The sequence below is a fragment of the Pleurodeles waltl genome, chromosome 4_1 (genome assembly GCF_031143425.1).
Source record: "Pleurodeles waltl isolate 20211129_DDA chromosome 4_1, aPleWal1.hap1.20221129, whole genome shotgun sequence".
In the NCBI taxonomy this organism is placed as follows: Eukaryota; Metazoa; Chordata; class Amphibia; order Caudata; family Salamandridae; genus Pleurodeles; species Pleurodeles waltl.
Genome location: NC_090442.1, coordinates 473685000 through 473706377, shown reverse-complemented (window position 1 = coordinate 473706377; position 21378 = coordinate 473685000). Strand labels below are relative to the sequence as shown.

Sequence of the window (21378 nt, the reverse complement as noted above, 5' to 3'; positions counted from 1 at the left end):
GTTACTGGACCCTTGGCTTGTGTCAAAGTGTACGCCTCCTAACAAATCTTGAAACCTGGGATACAAACATTTTGGTCTGAATAATGGAGGGGACTAGGACCAACCTGCCAACCAGATTCAACAAAGGTGTACTGCTACTAGAACAAAGATTCAGCTTGCTCCTTCTACATTCTTCTCTGCAGTGCAGCAGTAAGTATGATTCAGTTGGAGCTTGTGGAGAAGGTATCCGGCCTCACTGAGCAGTCTTCAGCTACAACATGCAGTCTTGACCCACTGGAAGGATCTGATCTGAGCTCCAAAAAAAGCGGCAACACATGAAGGTAGAAATCTTCACCCTAAATGTCTCTCACTTTGAGCTTTCTTGCCAAAAGCCAATGGCTTTACAAGATCTCATCCAGCAGCTATGCAATAACGTTGAGTCCGCTTTGGCCAAAGCCTGCTGCCTTGCACCTGAGGATTTTCAACTTCCAATTCAGAAAGTAAGTTCAAAGGTAAATATTTTTACTTGGACAACCCTGTTGCCCATTTCCGACCTGTGCTCCATCGTGGTTGTCCTAAAACTTACCCTTGTCCCGATGAAGCGCAACCAGATGACTGTGTTTGGAGCTTAAAGCTGTTCAGCGTTATTATGAACCTGAAGCTTTTATTTTGGCAACATTTGCTAATTTATTTATGAGACTATCACAGGACAAACAAGGATTACAGATTACAATATGAACAATGAACCAGGAAGAAAACATGTTCTTCAGGTCAGGCAGTTGAGTTACAGCAACAATGATAGCAGAATTCATGTATATTAGACATGTAAAGTCTTGAAATAGCACTTAGCTTGCGGAGATAACTAGGAATGATGAGGAGATGGTACTGCAAAGGTAAACAAGGAAAGGGGAGTAAGGGAGGTGCAGGAGGAATTCTAGGCAGGGTAAGGCCCACATGAGAGATTAGGTCTAGGGATAGGGTGGAGTCACATAAAACCGTAAACTTTAAAATTAATAATTCTGGTTCTATTTATGGTGCTTGTCATTTGGGTCATTTTATGTTTTGAAATTTGATCTATTTTTAGGTCGCGCTTAGGCAGCGCATTCGCTGTCTCTTCGAGACCTGCAGTAATCAGTTGATGGGCTTTCATCCTGCTGAGTAGCTTTTTATTTGTTATTTGGTGTGTCCTTGAAAAGGGAATCTTTGCTTTTGGGTAATTTATCTTTTTAGTCCCGCCTTTCGCTCATTTGCTTCCTTCCCTGGAGCAGGGACTAACTACTTATATTGTTCCACTGTCGTTCTTATCTGTTGTTTTCGTGCACTATTGTTTTTGTTGGTTACTTGTCTGCTTCTTTGCTAGTTGGGTTTGGAACTCTGTCTGATGAAAAGCCCTGCACTGCTTTTGTTTGTTGTTTTATTTGGCATCCCGGAATAGCTACGCTGTTTAGAGGTAGTGTTATGAACTTTGTTTGACGAACAGCCGTGCACTGCATTTTGTTCCAAAAGGCCATACCTTTACCACACCGAGACTCAAACCCGGCTCCCCAGCTCCAAGGTCAGCAATTCCTGGCTGTTATGCCACATCATCTGCCCTGCCTATCTCTTCTATTTTTGGTACTCCATTCGCAGCTGGGTCACTTTGCTGCCACTCCTCGCAAACTCTCCTCTCAGTCTACTGCTGCTGTAGGTGTCTTGTTCTCTTCATCGGAGGTACAGGCAGCCAGAGAAGCAGGCCCAGGGAGACGTGCTGCTGCAGTCAATGCAAGTGGTCCAACTTCGGTTTCATCTCCATGAACAGTCGCCAGGGTAGACCCCTGGATGACTATGTTGCATGGTGCAGCAGTAGCATAGGGGCCAAAAGTTCCAGGAAACACACTGAACACCTATTACAGCTATATGTTGCAGTCACAAGCACAGTTACATTGCAGGCACCAGGGCAATGATTTGGATGGTGCAGTGGCACAGGGGCTAAAAGGTACAGGAAGCCCACCAAACAACAATTAATTCTATATTTTGCTACTAAACAAGCAGTCACAGTTACCTTTCAGGCACAAGGGCCATTACAAAATCATATCAGATTACAAATCATTGAAATCACTAACACCTTCATTGATTTACATCCTAAATAATTGCTGTTCGACGTGTTCACACAAAGCAGTACCATGGCTTTTTCCAGTTTGCACGTTCAGTGGCACTCCTTTCCTTCTGCAATTGAGGCTGGGTCACTTTGCCACCACACTACGTAAACCCCACTCAAAGCAGCCCCCTTCTTAGTCTATGGCTCATATTCTGACTGCCCCCCTTGCATCTGCTACTGTTGTTGCAGATAAACCCTATTGTACCTTTTGCTCAGTCTAAAGCTCTCTTATTCTTTCATTTTTGCGTGAGTGTCACACACAATTGTTAAATAAATATATACATAAATATTGTCTCGTTCTCCTCAAAGGAGATACAGCCAGCTGCACTGCAGAAACATCCCTCAGTATGGCCCGCCTTCCTTCAGCAATCAGGGCTGGGTCACTTCGCTGGTGCTCCAACCAAACCCCATTCAATGCGGCCCCCCTTCTCAGTCTACGGCTGCAGCAGGTGTCTCGTTCTCCTCCTCTGAGGTACACTCAGCCAGAGAATCAGACCCTGGGAACTATAATGTGTGGCACCAGTCATTGCAAGTAGTTCAACTTCGATTTCATCTCCATGAACAGTCGCCAAGGTTGCCCCCTGGACGATCCTGTTGCATGGTGCAACAGGTGCAGCAGCACAGGGGTCTAAAGCTCCAAGAAACCCACTGAACACCGGTTATTGCTATATTTCACTACTAGCAAGCTGTCAGGAGTGCTTTTTTGGTTCTTTTGTAACTACTGCACCCAAAGTAACACATAGCCTAATGTATCATTGTAATAAAAGCTGTAACATATTGGACTTTTCTGTCTACCTTCATCTTATGTTAGATTCAGAGCATTTATATGGCACCTTTTCACAGTTTTTGTATGGTCCTAAAATGCTTCTGAATCTGGACACACTAACACATTCTCCATTCTGTAATGTTAGCATTTCAGCTGTTCTAAACACTATATAAATACTTATAACTTACCATATGACATTCCATACAAAGCATTGGCAAAGCCAATAAGTCTCACCTATGCAAGATCTATCGGTTTGTCAATGTTTTGTTGGCTATTTAATACAGCAGCACTAGCTACATCGCAGCAGAACTGAAAAAGAAAAAAAAAGAAAAAAAGAAAAAGTGCTATAACGCAGACAACACGGATTATATCATACAGCTTTTTTACATTATTTTCAGCCATTTGCAACACAGATAACCATTAGCAAAGCAAATAAATTTCACATAGGCAAGACCTTTCATTTTTAAAGCTTTATGCTTAAATTGCACAACTGCTCATCAGCTACAGCTTACAACAAAAAAAAAAAGATTACAATTAATCACATAGATGAAACCTATTGCAATAACCAATGCCACACCCATCTATCTCGCTCTCTCAAGCACTATCCCACCTCACTAATATAGTTATCTTGGGACCTTCACGCACAGTTTATTTCCCGTGCCTTTTCTAGTTTTTCGTCCCTCAAAACCAAGCTCTCCTCCTCTTCTTAGGGTGTCTTCTGCATACACAAAAGCTCCCTCTTTATACATCTGTGCTCTTTCTCCCCTTCCTTCTCTCTTTCTCACACACTATTTCTGCTCCTCTTGTTCAATGTCAAAAGCACTACCTGCACAAACTACCCATCCCCCACAGTCTTCTTTTCTATCTATTCTCTGCAGCTCTAACCAGTATCTATTCACCATGCCCCCTGATTCTACCATACAAATACACTACACAATAATAAACAACTAACAATTCCAACACATAACACAATTCCACTACATACATCCAATACAAAACAAAACACATGGGTAAAAAAACATTAGCAGTTACAATGCCAATAGCTCTAACTCTCACAAATATGAGACCTATTGCATTGCAAATGCTGGTTTGACTCTGTCCAATAGGTTACAGCTGTCATCATAATGGTACTTTAGGCTATGTGGCAGCTGCAAGCAAGCCCTGCCTTCCTCTCCCTGCAGATGCCAGCCTCTTGGGCCTAATTTGTGTTGCTGATGCTGTGCTGCTGGGGTGTTTACACACACTGCTGGCATCCTGTAGGCTACTATGAGGACATACGTTGCCAAATTACCTCTTCCGAGAGATGTCTTATGCCGTCCAACATTCCATTTACTCTGGGCTGGTGTGGGTTTAGGAGATTAGAATTGCTGGCATGACACTGCCATCGCACTGCTCTATATTGCACTCTCCCAAATTTCCCAGGCAGATAGTGCAAGCCTCTCCTCAGCATGGGCCATGCTTTGTAGCCGAGTATCTAAGTGCCTGATTTGCTGATCATATATTCCCATGCTTATTTTGAATATTGATTAATTATTATTATTATTATATGAGCAGTAATTTTCTACTATTAACAATACTCTAATGTGGGTCACTCTGCTCCGTTTTCATTCGATGCATAAAATATGAATAAAGCTGTATGTTCGTGCATCTTTAAAGGTTTATTTGGTAGCAGTAATTTGTCTATAATCATAGTCATGTTGAATAACTAGAAACAGAAAAGCGATTAAAAAAACATTTGAACATACCCCCAAAAAGTACCAGTCTTCCTTCTAGTTCATGTTGTAGCAGCTGTTCATAAGTCCATCTCATGTAATAGTTTTCTGATAAGTAAGCGCTGAACAAGCTGAAAATAGTAGTTGCTGCGGAGCAAAAAGACTAGTGCACATCTCAGTGCTGTCTGTTTCCTGTTACTTTTACTCACAAGTGGTGTCGGTAAAATACACTATTTACCAATGTATCTTGATTTTGAGAGCTAGCTTAATTCAATGAATTTAATAAGTAATGTGGCACTGAGTGTATATTTTTGTTTCTAAGGAGCACATGTACATAAGTAATCGTTTGCGATTACCAAGTAGAACATTTTTGCGAATTGCTATTTGGTAATCGCAAACACCAACATAGAAATGTGCCTCTGACACATTTTGTGATTCCCAGTGGGCTGCAAATAGGCCTACCTCATGAATAATAATGAGGAAGGTCCTGGTTTGCGACCCACTGGGAATCACTAACAATCAAAGGGGTAGTGGCTTGTTGGAGTCAACAGACCACCACGTCTGTGATTGCTTTTAAATAAAGAAAAATAGGATGAGTTTGAAAAGAAAAAAAAAGATTTCTTTTCATTTTTAAAGAGAGTAGGCAGTGGTCGGTGAAACCATTGCCTGCTCTTAAAAAATGCTTTTACAAACATTCACAAATGGTACGAGTTCATCTGTAGACCAATTCTCATTTCCAAGGGACCCGTTCCAATGGGTTACCACCAACTTGAAGTAGGCGGTATACCGCATTTCGGTCGCAAAAAATTCACACATACCACTGTGATTCGGTATTAGGAAAGGATGCCGTAGACACGCCCCTTCCAAATATTGAATGGCAAAACCCCCCATTATGCAGGTAATGAGGCAGACCAGGTCTGACGTCACTGCCCTTTTCACTGCTCTCTCTCAAACCTTTTTGTTTTATTTTTTTTGCAGCCTCTCACGGTTTTGTACTGCATACAATCCATTATTATTGTTACTCTCTTCTGTAGTCCCACTTACAACCTCTTGCTCTAAATTGGTTTGGGATATTTCTTGAGTTGTGCTTTGACTTTATTACTGTTTGAGTACTGCATAAATATTTTACACCCTGCCTCTAATTTAAGCTGGTCTGTGCCATAGCTACTGGGGGGGTTGAGCACAGGTTAATCTAGGTTCAGTAGTTCCCAACCTTATGACAACTGAGGACCTCCACTGAATCATTACTAGACACCATGGACCACCAAGCAATTTGTACGATCTACATTTCAAACATAAATTTAATTCACAAAATACACACAAAGAATTACACACCAAAGAAATACTCAAATTACTAAAGATATGATTATTTTCTATTGAAAAAATATGAAACAAGTCAAAAAATGGTAATGGGAAGGTTGGCGCTGCATCTCAGTGACTAAATGTTAAATTTTTGCTTTTATTTAGGAAAGTTGAATCCTCAGTTCAGATTCTACATTTCCCAAGCAATTTCTGTTTTTATTTTTTAGTTACATAAGATCTGAGAAAACTTTTTCACATAAACATGTGGTGGGGAAAGGAAGTAAAACCATAAGGCCCTCCCTCCTCTCAATAACTTCTCTGTCCCATGTATCTCATTTTTAATAGCACCTCTCATACTAGTGTAGGGTGTCAGAGCACTTTTCAGGGACTACAAGGTGTAGGATTCACATGCCATCCACACTTTCTAAGAGTGCTTGGTCTGGAGAAGCACAAAAATCAGGATTCAGAACATATCACAGTGATTAGCGTTGACTTTAATAATACACAAGCAAATCATTTTTAGCAGCACAGGGAAAATGAAAGACTGGAAAAAAACAACTTTCTAATTTGTGCCATGCAGTTTGCATGCAGCTCTGTGATGGCAGTTTATAGCTCACTGTGCTAGATTAAGATTGGAACTTATGAACTGCTCAGTAGCAAAAGATTCTCTGTAACAAAAGCAGTAACCCACTGTAATATGCACATAAAATATTGTTCTCTGCATGATACACGTTCTATACATCAGGCATATTAACCACCTGCTTACCTTAGATGAGCCAAAACTGCCACTAGACAAAACTCCCATCTCTCTCTAGCAGGTACATAAATCACCAGAGTTATCTTGATGCTTTTATTTTTGTGTTTTAACATGGCTTTGCAGTGGTTTTAAAACTGATGCACAAAGGAAGTAATAAATATTAAAAACACATCTTTTCTGTCACCCCTCTCCCCCCCTAATGGAATGGGGCGCAGACCCCAGGTTGGGAACCGCTATCTAGTTCCTTTAGTGTTTTACATCAACATGAATTGGGGTTAACTGAGGTGAGTACTTACACCCAATTTCATATACCCTCCATTCAGTTTGATTTGTTTGAATACCTGTCTACTTCTCAGCTAAATGAGAGTTTGTCATTGCACTCACCTTTGATGTAGTTAATACTCTGACCAAGCTACGTTTTTAGGCCATTTCTTTACCTGTTCATCTTTAGTGTTGAGTGAAAATCTGCTTCATTCATTTGACTGGGTACTCATTTTGCTTCGTCATCCAGAAACCTACTTTTGCACTGTATGTCCTCCCCTAGCAGGAGGGTAAAAGTCACATAGCCTATGACTTCTATAAAGGGCCGTAGAAAAATTGCAGGAAAATCTATGAAATTTCAACATGGTCCTAGCACAAACACTGATGATACAAACTTGTTATTTTATTATGATTTTGTTTTGTTTTAGGTTGAATAACTGATGCCCGAACAAAGACTCCCCATTTGCCATCATCAACTATTACTTCAGTAATTAATGAACACTGCAGCTAAAGAGAGAATATAACAAATGGCAACAAAAAATAAAGCAAATCATACTCAGCTACTGTGTTGCTTTTTGGTCCTGAGAATGTTTGACTGGCTTGTTCTTGCTCTTCTTTACTTTTCCTTTTCTGCTTCTTTAACATTTCTTCTTCAGCTAAATAGAGATGCTTTAGGTGTTCAGGATAGTTTTCGGTGTACAGCATTTCTTGTGTTGGATTGACATTTTTTTCCTTTTGTTTTAGTCTCTTGTACTGCTGCTGAATTTTTTGTTTTCTCCGGAATGCAAACCCTTGACCTGTAATTAAGTAATCATATACAGAGTTTTAACTTCATCACCTATTTTGCAGAAATGGGGGACAAGGGAAGAGTGTGAAGAAGGAAGGTTAGCAAAAACTTTAACTTTTTAAGACCAAACATCTGCATCAGTAGAGCAGGTAGAAGAATGAGAGAAACTGGATCTAACTTCACTAGTATAATGGAAGCAATGTCAGACCATTGGTCAGCAGCATTGGGCTTTGGAGCCAAATTTCAACTAAAAGATGCCAGGAGGCAGGTCAATGGTAAAGAGTGAGGAAGAAGGTTGGTAGCATGGCTGGGGGGCAGAAGGCAGCAGCAGGAAGCAGCGAGGATGCATGATGAAGTCAATGGCATTATTTCCATAGCTGGTTGAGTGGCAGTTTGTGGGAGCCAGAGGTTAAAAGTAGCGTAGAGGAGCAAACACCCACAGAAGATGTACAAAGACAAATGTTAGGGGTAATGAGGGGTGTCTAAGGTTACCAAAGCAAGAAGTGACTGGGGCAAGAGGACAGGGATAGTAGTTGGGTGGTTGGAGCCAAAGATCAGCTGCAAAAGACGGCAGCCATCAATATCAGCAAGGGGATAAAAAGGTCACCAGCAACAAGATAACTAACATGCAGTACAAAGAGTGTATCATTTGGAGATCAGTGTAAGCAAAGTCAGATGAAGCTGGATAAATGCCTGTGCTTTAAAAAACTATGTGAAAGACTGAAAGACTGCCTTCCGTTAACTGCAGGGACATGGCGACTTTATAAGACCATGAGAGAAACATGCAGTGTGATAAATTAATGCTGAAATATGAACCAAGACTCTTGATGCTGTAAGCCTTCAGGGGTGTGGAATATTGTAAAATATCTACTTGTCTAAGGCAGGGTGTTTTGCTTCACTACATTGACTGAGATGAAACGCACACACTGAAAAGAATCTATGGTAGGCAGCTCTTAGTCTGGGAAATGCATTTATTAAACCACTCTGCAAGGCTCGTAAAGAAAGGTCAGTACAACCGAAAGTGTAGGTTCAAAAATGTGCTCAGCAATGAAATGAAAACATGTACAGAGAATATTCTGTTTCAATCTATAAACAGTAAATATATATGCAAAGATACAAATATATATATATACACACACACACACACACACACACACTGCAAAGCATATAATAGGAATTAAAAATTCATCACCATGGGGCGCCGTTGAATTCTCAGCGTCTCTCTCCTGCCAGCAACAGATCGTTTACCTCGGATCGACCGTGAAGAGAGAGAGAGAGAGATCAACCCTCACGGGAAAGATGACAGGCATCAGCGTCCTGATCCTACAAGAGGTGCGCACTTCACAGTCAATCCGGTGTCTGTCTCTTATATACCTCAAACAAGCCAGAGAGAATTCTTGAAAACCCCTCCCGCTCCACAAGTTGTTGCTCACAATACTGGCTAATTCAGATCAGTGTTGAAAGAAACACGTTGGAACTGGCCAAGATCCCAAGTCGCTCTCTCTCAAAACCAAACCCTTCCCTGCTGTACCATAAACATCATCCTAGTACATCCTTATCTAGCTGACTCCTCCATGTTATGTCCTAGCCCTTGATGAGAAAGAACACGAGGACATGTAGAGTAAAAACATGGGCAAAAAACACATTGCATAACCTGGGCACAGAAAAATACTTGCAGCTTATCCACTTCTAATATATGCACCTCTAACATGGCAGTGGCTAACGCTAAGTTAGACATAAAATAAAAGCACAATGAAGCTGTTGGTGACGGTGTGTTGCTAGGCTAAGTGCAACATGGAGTCGTTGATCAAAACACAAATATTAATATACAGGGGATTCGTCTGATATAGCAGGGACTGAATTCAGTAAGGATTTTGCCACCCTTATTCAAATCTACATACAGGGAGTGCAGAATTATTAGGCAAGTTGTATTTTTGAGGATTAATTTTATTATTGAACAACAACCATGTTCTCAATGAACCCAAAAAACTCATTAATATCAAAGCTGAATATTTTTGGAAGTAGTTTTTAGTTTGTTTTTAGTTTTAGCTATGTTAGGGGGATATCTGTGTGTGCAGGTGACTATTACTGTGCATAATTATTAGGCAACTTAACAAAAAAAATATATATACCCATTTCAATTATTTATTATTACCAGTGAAACCAATATAACATCTCAACATTCACAAATATACATTTCTGACATTCAAAAACAAAACAAAAACAAATCCGTGACCAATATAGCCACCTTTCTTTGCAAGGACACTCAAAAGCCTGCCATCCATGGATTCTGTCAGTGTTTTGATCTGTTCACCATCAACATTGCGTGCAGCAGCAACCACAGCCTCCCAGACACTGTTCAGAGAGGTGTACTGTTTTCCCTCCTTGTAAATCTCACATTTGATGATGGACCACAGGTTCTCAATGGGGTTCAGATCAGGTGAACAAGGAGGCCATGTCATTAGATTTCCTTCTTTTATACCCTTTCTTGCCAGCCACGCTGTGGAGTACTTGGACGCGTGTGATGGAGCATTGTCCTGCATGAAAATCATGTTTTTCTTGAAGGATGCAGACTTCTTCCTGTACCACTGCTTGAAGAAGGTGTCTTCCAGGAACTGGCAGTAGGACTGGGAGTTGAGCTTGACTCCATCCTCAACCCGAAAAGGCCCCACAAGCTCATCTTTGATGATACCAGTCCAAACCAGTTCTCCACCTCCACCTTGCTGGCGTCTGAGTCGGACTGGAGCTCTCTGCCCTTTACCAATCCAGCCACGGGCCCATCCATCTGGCCCATCAAGACTCACTCTCATTTCATCAGTCCATAAAACCTTAGAAAAATCAGTCTTGAGATATTTATTGGCCCAGTCTTGACGTTTCAGCTTGTGTGTCTTGTTCAGTGGTGGTCGTCTTTCAGCCTTTCTTACCTTGGCCATGTCTCTGAGTATTGCACACCTTGTGCTTTTGGGCACTCCAGTGATGTTGCAGCTCTGAAATATGGCCAAACTGGTGGCAAGTGGCATCGTGGCAGCTGCACGCTTGGCTTTTCTCAGTTCATGGGCAGTTATTTTGCGCCTTGGTTTTTCCACACGCTTCTTGCGACCCTGTTGACTATTTTGAATGAAACGCTTGATTGTTCGATGATCACGCTTCAGAAGCTTTGCAATTTTAACAGTGCTGCATCCCTCTGCAAGATATCTCACTATTTTTGACTTTTCTGAGCCTGTCAAGTCCTTCTTTTGACCCATTTTGCCAAAGGAAAGGAAGTTGCCTAATAATTATGCACACCTGATATAGGGTGTTGATGTCATTAGACCACACCCCTTCTCATTACAGAGATGCACATCACCTAATATGCTTAATTGGTAGTAGGCTTTCGAGCCTATACAGCTTGGAGTAAGACAACATGCATAAAGAGGATGATGTGGTCAAAATACTCATTTGCCTAATAATTCTGCACTCCCTGTATATGGCCTAGAAGTAGGAGGGCAGCAGTGGCTCCATCAATCCACATGTCTAAGGGTATTCACCATATCCTCTCCCACACTAGAAAAGGCTGAAAACGTAAGCAAGAGTGTTTATTTTCAAGGAGAAAAAGGGGAGCTAATGAAAGGAAATTTGCAGCTGCTCACGAAATTTCTGAGTAAGCAAATAAGGTATGTGTATCTGCTCATGAAACAATTTAATTCACAAACGGTTGGTAGGATTACGCTTTCTAGACCTTTTTCAGTACACTTTTGTGAATTCCTGAAAGCCATAAATCTGCATCAATGGGAGGACATGTACCCAAGGGTGTATTTTTGGGACCATCCTTAAGAATCCAACCCCATATTTATATTCATGTTCTCCATAATGGTTTTACACTGATTCTCCATTAGTAATCTTTTTTCTTTAAATCACCATGCAAACACTTTTTACTAAAAGATGCTTCAGAGAAATGGCATTTAAATTTAGATAATTGTTTAACAAAGCATTTTGTTCAAATTGCAGTGTTTTTGTGTCAATTTTACTTTGGAAGCAAGCAGGCACCAATCTTGTGTTCATGTTTATGCATCTACTTGCATATAAGCGAGAGCATGCTGGGTACATTGCATGTAGCATCATACTGTTAAATTTTGAAAAGTGTGTACGTATTTTTATACTGCAACATATATCAATGATGGAAGCTGAGCTCACTGAATGTCGTAATAGGATCACCCTAATAAGAGGTTTTATAACTAATGATTCTCATATACAACTTATAACAACTTATAAATATGGATACAAACCTTACTGAAAGACACACAAACCTTTTTCACAGATCCATACTGTAGTACTGTAAAACGGCAGCTAAAGGATTATTGCTGCACGGGATTGAGCCTGCTTGCCCAGTGGACAAACTAAATATGAAAATGTTTGGCCATCAATCCCAAACAACATGTCAAATGTGTCAGGCAGTATAAATTCCACAACCATGTACTTTCATTAAAAAAAGCTTTGAATCTTAAGTATTTCAGAGATTACAAAACTTCTATTCCTTATTAACAGTGAATGCAGAAAAACAATACATTAAGAAATGCTCCTGAGGAGCGGGTTTAATTCTAAAACCTGTAGAGATAAATTAATAGCAGAGAAGTAAAATACTAAGGAGGTCAGTAAGTTATGGCTGCTGCTTGCCCTGTGAAAGTCCATCCGGCCAATTTACAGGTATCCCCACCCACATGGTGGTGATCACTGTGCTTTCAGTGGAGCAGCTGAAGGCAAGCTCTACTTAAAGAATTGATCCTATGCTGTGCAGGCACCTACTTGGCAAGGTATTTTGTTCTTAACATGTATTGGGATTTCTCCACGTTTGAGGAGGCCTCTGTGCAATTACCCAGGTCATGACCACGTCTTGCAAGGTTATCTCAGCTGGGGAAAACTATTGATGGCCATCTTGCCCACAATGGGCTGGGACAAGCATTTCTGCCACTTGATGACCCTGCAAACCATTGGGGCATCAGGTTAAAGATTTCAGGCAGCTGAGCTAACCTAGGCACTGCAGTCGCAAACCCTGCTGTTCTCGTACCTCTAAATGGGGAAGGGAACCAGAAGTTTAGTGAAAAGATGCACCTGCCATTTTATGACAGACACACTGTTCCGCCATATAATAAGTGACCCCTAATTACGTTGGAAGTACAAAAACCCACAAGACTGCAATATATCATTTTGAAAAACAAAGTAGTTTGGATGAATTTCACAAAAGTGCCTTCTATAACTGAAAAATGTTAATATTGCTTCCTTCTCACACCATGGCCTAGGGGCTCTGAAGGTCGTGTCCCCCACCATTCTAATGGTGGTATGGTGTTATCACGCTTGGCTTTGCTTAAGGTCGTCTGCACATGTCTGGCCCAAGGCACGTTTAATAGGGAATTGTGGTCATACAAGGAGAAAAATGACCAGCATCCACAGCAGATGCCAGCTTATTGGTGCGCAGTTTGAATTTTTAACAGAGCACTGGAGAGCTGACACCAGATCTAGGCCTCCTCCACCTACGTGAAGGTGGCACTAGATATCAGACAGCTGTTCTGATGTCTCAACATTACCAGGACAGCTAGTCTAAGGCTTCCTTCATCCTCAGTTTTGCGAAGATGAAGGAAACCCCGGTAAGCTGACAGATTCAGGTTATTTCTTTTCCTTAAAAAAAAATAAAAAAAAATCCTCTTACATCACTGCTGAACAAAGCAAGAAGGGCATAAAATACCCCCCAGGCCCTCTGTCAAGGCAGGGACAGTGGGTAAATGATGATCTATAAGGATATGGCACCCCACATATACGTTAAAGGAGTAATACCTTAACTCACCTTAGCAGCTGGTTGTTTTGGATTTAGGTTGGACTGTGAAAGAAAAAATTTAGGGCCTGATTACGACCTTGGTGGAGGGGATTATGTGACGGATATCCCACACGCTGTGCTACAAGTTACATTATATCCCCCGGAACTTTTAATACTGCAGACGGGATATCGGTCATGTTTGTGACAGACTAATCCCCTCACCCAAGGTCGTTATCAAGTGCTTAGTATGTCATTACCATAAAAGAGCTAAGGAAAAACCAAAGGATAAATGTATGAGTGTAGAGGTTGAAAAGGAGGTAGCCAAGATACCTTTCACTGGACCGCCAATTGGAAGGGAGAGTGGCAAAGGGAGGGAAAAACCAAGGAGATGGAGAATATGGAGTCATGAGGTAAAAGGTGAACCAGGGTAAGAGCTGTGAGCATGATTTGGTGGTTGACCGTGTCAACTGTTGCAGAGAGACTAAGGATGAGAATTGCAAAGGAGAGGATTGTATTAAGCAGAAATATGATGGTGCAAATGTGAGAGAGTCATCTCAGTAAAGTGAGGTTAACAGAAATCTGTTGTATAGAAGGCAATTAATCATGCTAGACTCCTGGGTGGGGTTGAAGGAACCCTGATTTGGTTGGGGCTAAGAAGATAAAAGTCCAGATATTTATAGATTTTTGGGGTTTGTGATTTCATCCATTTGTGAAATCAACAGTTCATCTTAGTTTTGAGTATGGAAATGGAGGTCAGAATGCAGGTATGGAGGCTAGAATGAAGACGTACGCTGGAAAGCATGCTGGTGCATCTGGAGGCAGATTGACAGATGATTACAAATGTGCATACTACCAAGATACTGGACAGGCAGTGAATATGACTGAGAAATGGAGATGAGTGAAATCAAAGGACTACCATTTTGGTGTGATGGGTGGATCTAGTGTATTTGTGAATGAGTGGTCTAAAAGTAGTTGGTCGAATGAGGTGCACTGTTTGCTTTTTTAAGGTTGAGGTTAAATTTGCTCATGCCCATGAACTGAGAAGGTGGGGTTGTGGCATCAAGTTTTGCATAAAAAAATATGAAAGAAGGACAGCTGCAGTTTGAAGAAACAGCAGATTACAACAGTATGGATTTTTAATGTGGCAACAGTTTTGATAGAAATGTGTTCAATAGGAGGAGGGACATGGGGAGAGATTGGGCATTTTTCAATCAAGAGGCCAGATCCTCTGCTATTTTAGACCACACATACTGAGTGATTAAAGGTCACCTGGCAGTTTGACCTTCAAGACGGATTTGTATATAGCTGGGTCCAAACTGAGGTGGCATGGGGGCAACAAATTATGGACTGGGCTGCGGACCGAGCGATTGCCAGTGGCTGAGATTAATTCAAGCATTCCATTCATCACCTTGTTGTTTTTGTAGATGAATAAAAAGGTAGCATAGGTGGAGCAGAGGGCGGCTTGAGTAGTGATAGCTTTCTGATCAACCCAGGCTTCAGATCCAGCATTCAAGTGAAAGAAAGGTGGTGACAGAGGGATAGGAGGAGTCACATCATTCTGTGTTGATTGTTTTTATTGCAGGAGGAATAAACAACATAAAATTATGTAAATGACAACACAAAGGAAATTAAACAGGATTCAGGGACATATTTTCTTTTCCTATGTCAGCAGTGTACTGGACCCACTACTGTGTCATGTGTAACAAAATGTATTTTATCTCATCATGGTATGCAGTTTTTACTTGTCTTTAAGGCAAGGGGTATGTGGACAGCAGCACACACAATAAGTTATGTTAAGGGGTATGTGGACAGCAGCACACACAATAAGTTATGTGCTTGATTTTGCTGAATACATAACAAGGATTTACAAAACAATGGGTCTCACATTTGCTTGAGTTAGAGCTATTAGTGCTGTAAATTCCTAACAGGACTGTTCTTGCCACATAAATTGTAATAAAAAGTAAAAGTTGACATAAGCAAGCCGATTCAAAGTGCCATGAGAGCAATGGGGAGACAAAAAAGGAAAAAGAAGTTTGCTCACAGTCAAATGTGCAATTATTAATGTAACAGGGTCAGTCTACAAGGCGATAACAAACCCACCCCAAGGTGGGACAAACGTAAAGCATTTACCAAAGAAAACAAAAGATTTTTGAAAGGCAAGCCCACGAACGAGTGAAAGTGAGGGCTTTCAGTGGGCATGGGTAAAAACACACAATAGTTATAACAGGTCAAAGCGCTTGGGGGCTTAACCTAAAAATTGTACTTTTAGTAGTAACATTTATGTCTAGCTCCCTTATTTTAACTAATTGAACACAAAGCTATCCAACAGCTTTAAATGGCCATATTCATCAGAATACATTGATTAGTAACTCCTATGTAAGAAAGTCTATTCCCAAAAACAATTGAATGAAAATTGCACACAAAAAGCATGACAACTAGGTTAAAAACAATCATGGCAGCCGTACTATACATATTTATGAGAATGTTCCTATTTTGAAGCATTCTGCTAGCTTGAACACACAAATTCTGCTTCCGTATTTGGAGGTTACACATATTAACACAAAGTTTGCAACAGAATAATAATACAAAATGCTAAACACGTAATGGAAACAGTTTGGCTAACTGTAACGCTTAGACGCAACTAAATCATTAAGACTGGACTCGCACAGAGTAGCGAGCTACCTGTCTGCAAAACAGTTGAGCTCAGTCAGGGGCAGTACTAAAAATTTAGATAATCAAGCTCTAACCAAACAATTTTGTTTTTACAACCGTACGCACACAAATATTAACAGTGCATTCGTTTTTAGGGCACAAAGAAAATGCCAAAGCCTCCTCCAATTTATCACAATTTTACAGGATGTAAAAAAAATGTTTTTATTTTTTTAAGACTATTGAGCTTTACTTATAAAAGGCTCACAGTTTTCAGTTTATATTGAAATAATGGGATGACACCATACAGGGCAGCATCCTGGAGGCAGCCCGGAGAAGGGCCTTGTGTGTTATCTGGCAGACCATTCAAACCAGCATGAGGCAGTCGGAAATTACATCCAGCTATCTAGTACAAACATTTATTCACTCCTTTCTCTATTGAACATACATTTGACTCGGCAGACCTAGCCTTGACTTTGGAAAAATCTGAGCCCGACTATTTGACATAACAGACACAATCAGGGCAATAACTAGCATTACACCTAGGAAGACAGCCCGACCAGGTGGTATCCTGGTAGACCTATATCTGCAATGAGATTTGTGATCACAAATGCCATATCTAAGGGTGCCCCCATGTTTGCGTGTGGCAAGGCACAGAAATAATTCTGATCTTCAAGAACAGGTCTTGTGATAGTCCATTTAATTACAAACCAATCAGTCTGATCAATTGTTTGCAAAACATATTTTGTCTCCAGGTCGGAACAAACTCAACAGTTGGGTTGAGGACAATAACATTTTTCTCCTGAAGGCTGGCTTCAGGCGTAACACCAGAAGAATCAACTAGGGATTGACATTTTTGATCATTTTTTTGAAAACTGTTATATTGGGTGAGGGCCACATTTATGTGGCATTCGTGGACTTAAAATCAGCCTTCAATCTTGTCCCCTGGGAGAAGTTAAGGTGTGTTCTTAGAAGCATGGGTATCCCGGACAATATCCTACATCTTACCATGCGTCTCCATCAGAATACATCAGCATGAGAACACTGGGGGGCGCAGGGCCAACTGGCAGAGGGATTCCATATATTTCAAAGTGTGCGACAGAGCTGAGTCATGGCACCCACCCTGTTTACTCTATTTTTCAATGATGTATTTTCACATCTGGAAGGTTGTGTCCATGAAGCCAGAGCTGCTCTTCGCAGATGATACATTACTAGTGTCAAAGACTCCTATGGGGCTCCAGAATTTGATTTATTCCCTTGTAGACTTTTGTGATATGTGTGGTTTAGTAGTAAACGGAACAGGAAAAAAATGAATGTGCCTGAATCCTCATAGCTCTTTCAACAGCACCATGTTGCTTGGGGGATGTCTGTTGGAAAAGTTAATCAAGTTTGACTACCTTGGGGTACAATTATCATCAAATATCACCTGGCCAACCCATACTTATAAACGTTTCCTAAAGTTGGAACACATCTGGGGTGGTGGGGGGAGACACAGGGGTGAGGGGTGGTTGGCAAGGGAGGCTGAAAAATGATTTCATGCTGCATCTTGCAAAGCATTGCACTTATATAATGCCAAGGCCTTGGGATCTGCACTCTATGGAACTCAACTATTGTGGTATACCCCGGGAATGCTCTATTATTGGCAAAGAATACAGTTATTAAATCATTACTGTTAGATACACGAGCACCCCAACGTTGCCAATTAGATTGGTTTTGGGTCTCAAATCCAATAAAGACAAGGTGGAGCTTAGACTGCTGCTCTGCTTAAGATGATTAGCAACTCCTGATCTTGATTTATGCTGAAGCCCTAAAAGAGACAATGGCCCTGAATATTCATTACAAAATTAACTGGTTACATTATTTGCATAGTTTCTTGAACAATTAGGATACATTCGCATTGGTTAGAGGGAGCTGTACTAGAATTCCCACAAAGCAGGAACTTAAGGCATACTATTGGGATGCAAGGGGGAATGGGGAAACTATGGCCACCTGCCTGCCAAGGTTTATGGAAGTATTCCTTGAACATAAAGTCAGCTATTCCTACAAACCATTCTTGGATATGATTTGCAATTCATCAGACAGAAAGCTTTTTATATAGCTTAGGGTGGGCGCCATGCCCTTTAACACCTTTTGCTCTGGATGGAAATCGCTGTCCATCCACAACTCTAGTTGTCCATCCTGTTTAACATCAGAGGAATCTATTGCACACTTCCTGTTTTTCTGCCCGACGTATATACTGGTGTAGACAGAAGTGGATAACACCAATCCGCTGCAATCTGGGAGAATGGACACTGGTTGTACTATCACCTGTGCTATGACAAAATACCTTGGGTGTGCATAGAGGACCAGGGGCAAACTCCTGGCAAATAATAGCCGCAGACAAGAGCTGTGAATCTAGTGCACAATGCAGGGGCTGGTTAATTCTATTCGAGGGACGGGGGAGGTTCTGAAAAGTCTATGTATGCCATGTAGAGGAGTATGGCCTAACATGGTGGACCAGGAAAGTGCTTGTTGTCTGTGCATACCCAAGTAAAAGGCTTTGTTGCCAGCCTCTATTACAGTTGTCACAGCCATAAAAACATATGGGAATTTTCTTTCACTTTCTTCAGTCTTCATAGCTAGATCATTTTTGCCACAAATATTGGCACAATGTGTTTTGCTGCTCTGCAGAGGACCTTACAGTATTTGTAATTGTTTCTATGGCATATATTACCATAATCAAGTCTTTTATTATAAGTTAGGTATCACTACCATTTTAGAAATTGGAGCAGAATTTTTGGATTAATGCAATGTAGCCAAGGAATGCCTTTTATGTATCTTTGTACAAAGTGCCTAGGCGGCTGTAAATATCATATATATCCTTGTCTAACATACAGTGGTGGGTTCACATTGCATTTTCCCATGTATTTCATATGTTGCTTTTACGTGCTATGTTTTTTTTTTTTTTTTTTTTAAACCAAAATAAAGCTTGTTTACTACATGTTGATTTATTCTCATAAATACAGACAGAAACAATGGGTTTTGTCTGTGTTTATATTTCAATTATAAAAACCCCCGCTGAGCAGACCGTAACATTCACTGTTGTGGTGAGGCCCGGGGTGCAGCGTCGTTATGGCTCGCAGGCGCCACATACAAGTGAACCACACAGTACTGCACTGCAAACGTTATTGACTGCTGGATTCAGCAGCATAACTCTTTATTTATAACTTCAAATGAGGGCCTGGCCCACATGCACCCATATAGCAACACTGTATAGGAGAGCCTGAGTGGCCCTCTACATCCTTCCCATGTTTTAATCAAAGAAAACCTACATATAGGCACACAGCCATGAAGCAGATACCTAGCACCAGGGGAAAAGGATAATAAAAAAATTAAAAAAAAGACAAGCAATGAACGATGAAACAAAGAAAATAAAGAACACCCCAACCCCACTTCATCAGTTCTCCAGCATACAAAATCCCGCAGTCTCTGGCTTGATGTTGGGTGGGTTACAGACGGTATCTCCCACTCTGACCCTCCAACTCAGCTTGGCTCACACCATCCGTCAACTGCACAGGAGCTTGGCTAGACCCTCGTGGAGCACACTGCACCTCGTCCATCAGGCTTTCTCCACCGCCTATTTCCTCCTCACCTGAAATCTCCACTTGCTTAAACCGCAACACATTCCGGGTGACCTGTTGATCTCCTCTTTGAATAGTCACCATTGTCCCATTCATCTTAGCCACCTTTCACACTCCAGCCTCATAAGAGGTCCGGAGCTTCCACCCAGGATGTCTGTCCTTCACAACCACCATGTCCGGCCACCTTCAGATTAGGGTGCCTCGTTCTTCTTTGGTCACTAGCCTTCTGGTTGTTTTTTCTCCTCTTTTCTTGAACGGCCTCTCTATCCAGCTCGTTCGGCTGCCACAGTGAGTCTGCCAGGATGCAATCCTGTGGAGGCTGCCAGAATAGCAGGGCTGCCAGAGTACAGCCAGTTGTGCTATGAGGGGTCTGCCTGTAGGCCCTCAGAAACTTGTGCATGCACCATTCCGCATCCTCACCTTGGTCCACACCAATCCTCATGGCTCTATGGAGGGTCCTCATGAACCTTTCAACATCTTCATTAGCCTGAGGCCAGTGCAGAGTGATTTATCGGTGGTGTATGGCCAACATACCCAGATAGTCTTGAAAAACTCTTGCCCCTGAAATGGTGGACTGTTGTCTATCCTCACTTCATCCAGCAAAAGTCTTTTCCAGCAGAGGCCTCACATGCTCAAATGCGGTTGATGCGACCAGCTCAACCATGGGGAAACGAGTGTACGAGTCAAATATAACCAAGGTCAAACGTCAATCTTGAAAACTCCTTAAGTCCATGCTGATCTTTGACCACTGCCTGATCACCGGGGCACTCGGCTGATCGATGGCCGTGATGGCGCGCGAGTGACACCTCCTCACTCGGGCATCAAGAGGGTGTCCATTCCTGGAAACCACACCTTGCTCCGGAGAAGAGCTTCTGTCTTGGCTGCCCCTTGGTGTCCTCGATGAGCCAGTTCGACTACCCTGTCCCATAGGCATGGGGAGCCACGATCCTCTGGCCGTGCAGCAGGAGACCCTTGCTCCCCATGGTTAGTTCGTTTCACACCCTCCACCTTTCTTGCATAACCAAACGCTCCTCAGGATCAAGGGACCTGGTGCCATCCAGGAAACGCTTTGACTCTTGTTGGGGCAAGGCATCCTTTGATGGACTTATAACAGGGTCTCGGCTTCAGCTATCTCAGGTAATGCCATGGCCACTGGGTACGCTGCTTGCACCACCATCCTCACAAAACTTTCCATCCATTCCCATTCCTCATCCTGGGGTTCACAGTGCTGTTGATCAGGGGGTGCCATTACAAGTAACCGCCTGGGTTGTTCGCTCCTGGTCGATAGATACCTTTGAACCATTATGGTTGGAGCAAGACAGCCTAGCGCTCAATCCTCGGAGGAGCCAGTCGTACTGGAGAGGCTTGTGGTTGGTGACCACGTGAAACTCCTACCGAAACAGTTACAGGTGAAAGTGCTGACAAGCCCAGCGGATGGCCAGGGCCTCTCTCTCAATTTGCACATAGCGAGCCTGTTGCTGACAGAGCTTGGCTCGCATATGCCACGGGAGCCCACGCCTGATCCCATTGCTCCTGCAGCAGGACAGCACCTAGCCCAAAGGGCTGGCATCAACCACTCCTCTTCAGGGGTGGAAGTAAGCCATAGTCATGTTGTGCAGC

The 21378-nt window shown here is 41.9% G+C and overlaps 1 protein-coding gene across 1 annotated transcript in view; it reads right to left on the bottom strand.

Annotated features, from left to right (window-relative positions):
* CCDC59 (coiled-coil domain containing 59) overlaps positions 1 to 21378 on the bottom strand; it is an 85457-nt gene that overhangs the window by 58988 nt on the left and 5091 nt on the right. The window contains exon 3 of the mRNA XM_069228759.1: positions 7471 to 7711. Within this exon, the coding sequence (XP_069084860.1) occupies positions 7471 to 7711 (241 nt within the window). The remainder of the gene's footprint in view (positions 1 to 7470; positions 7712 to 21378) is intronic.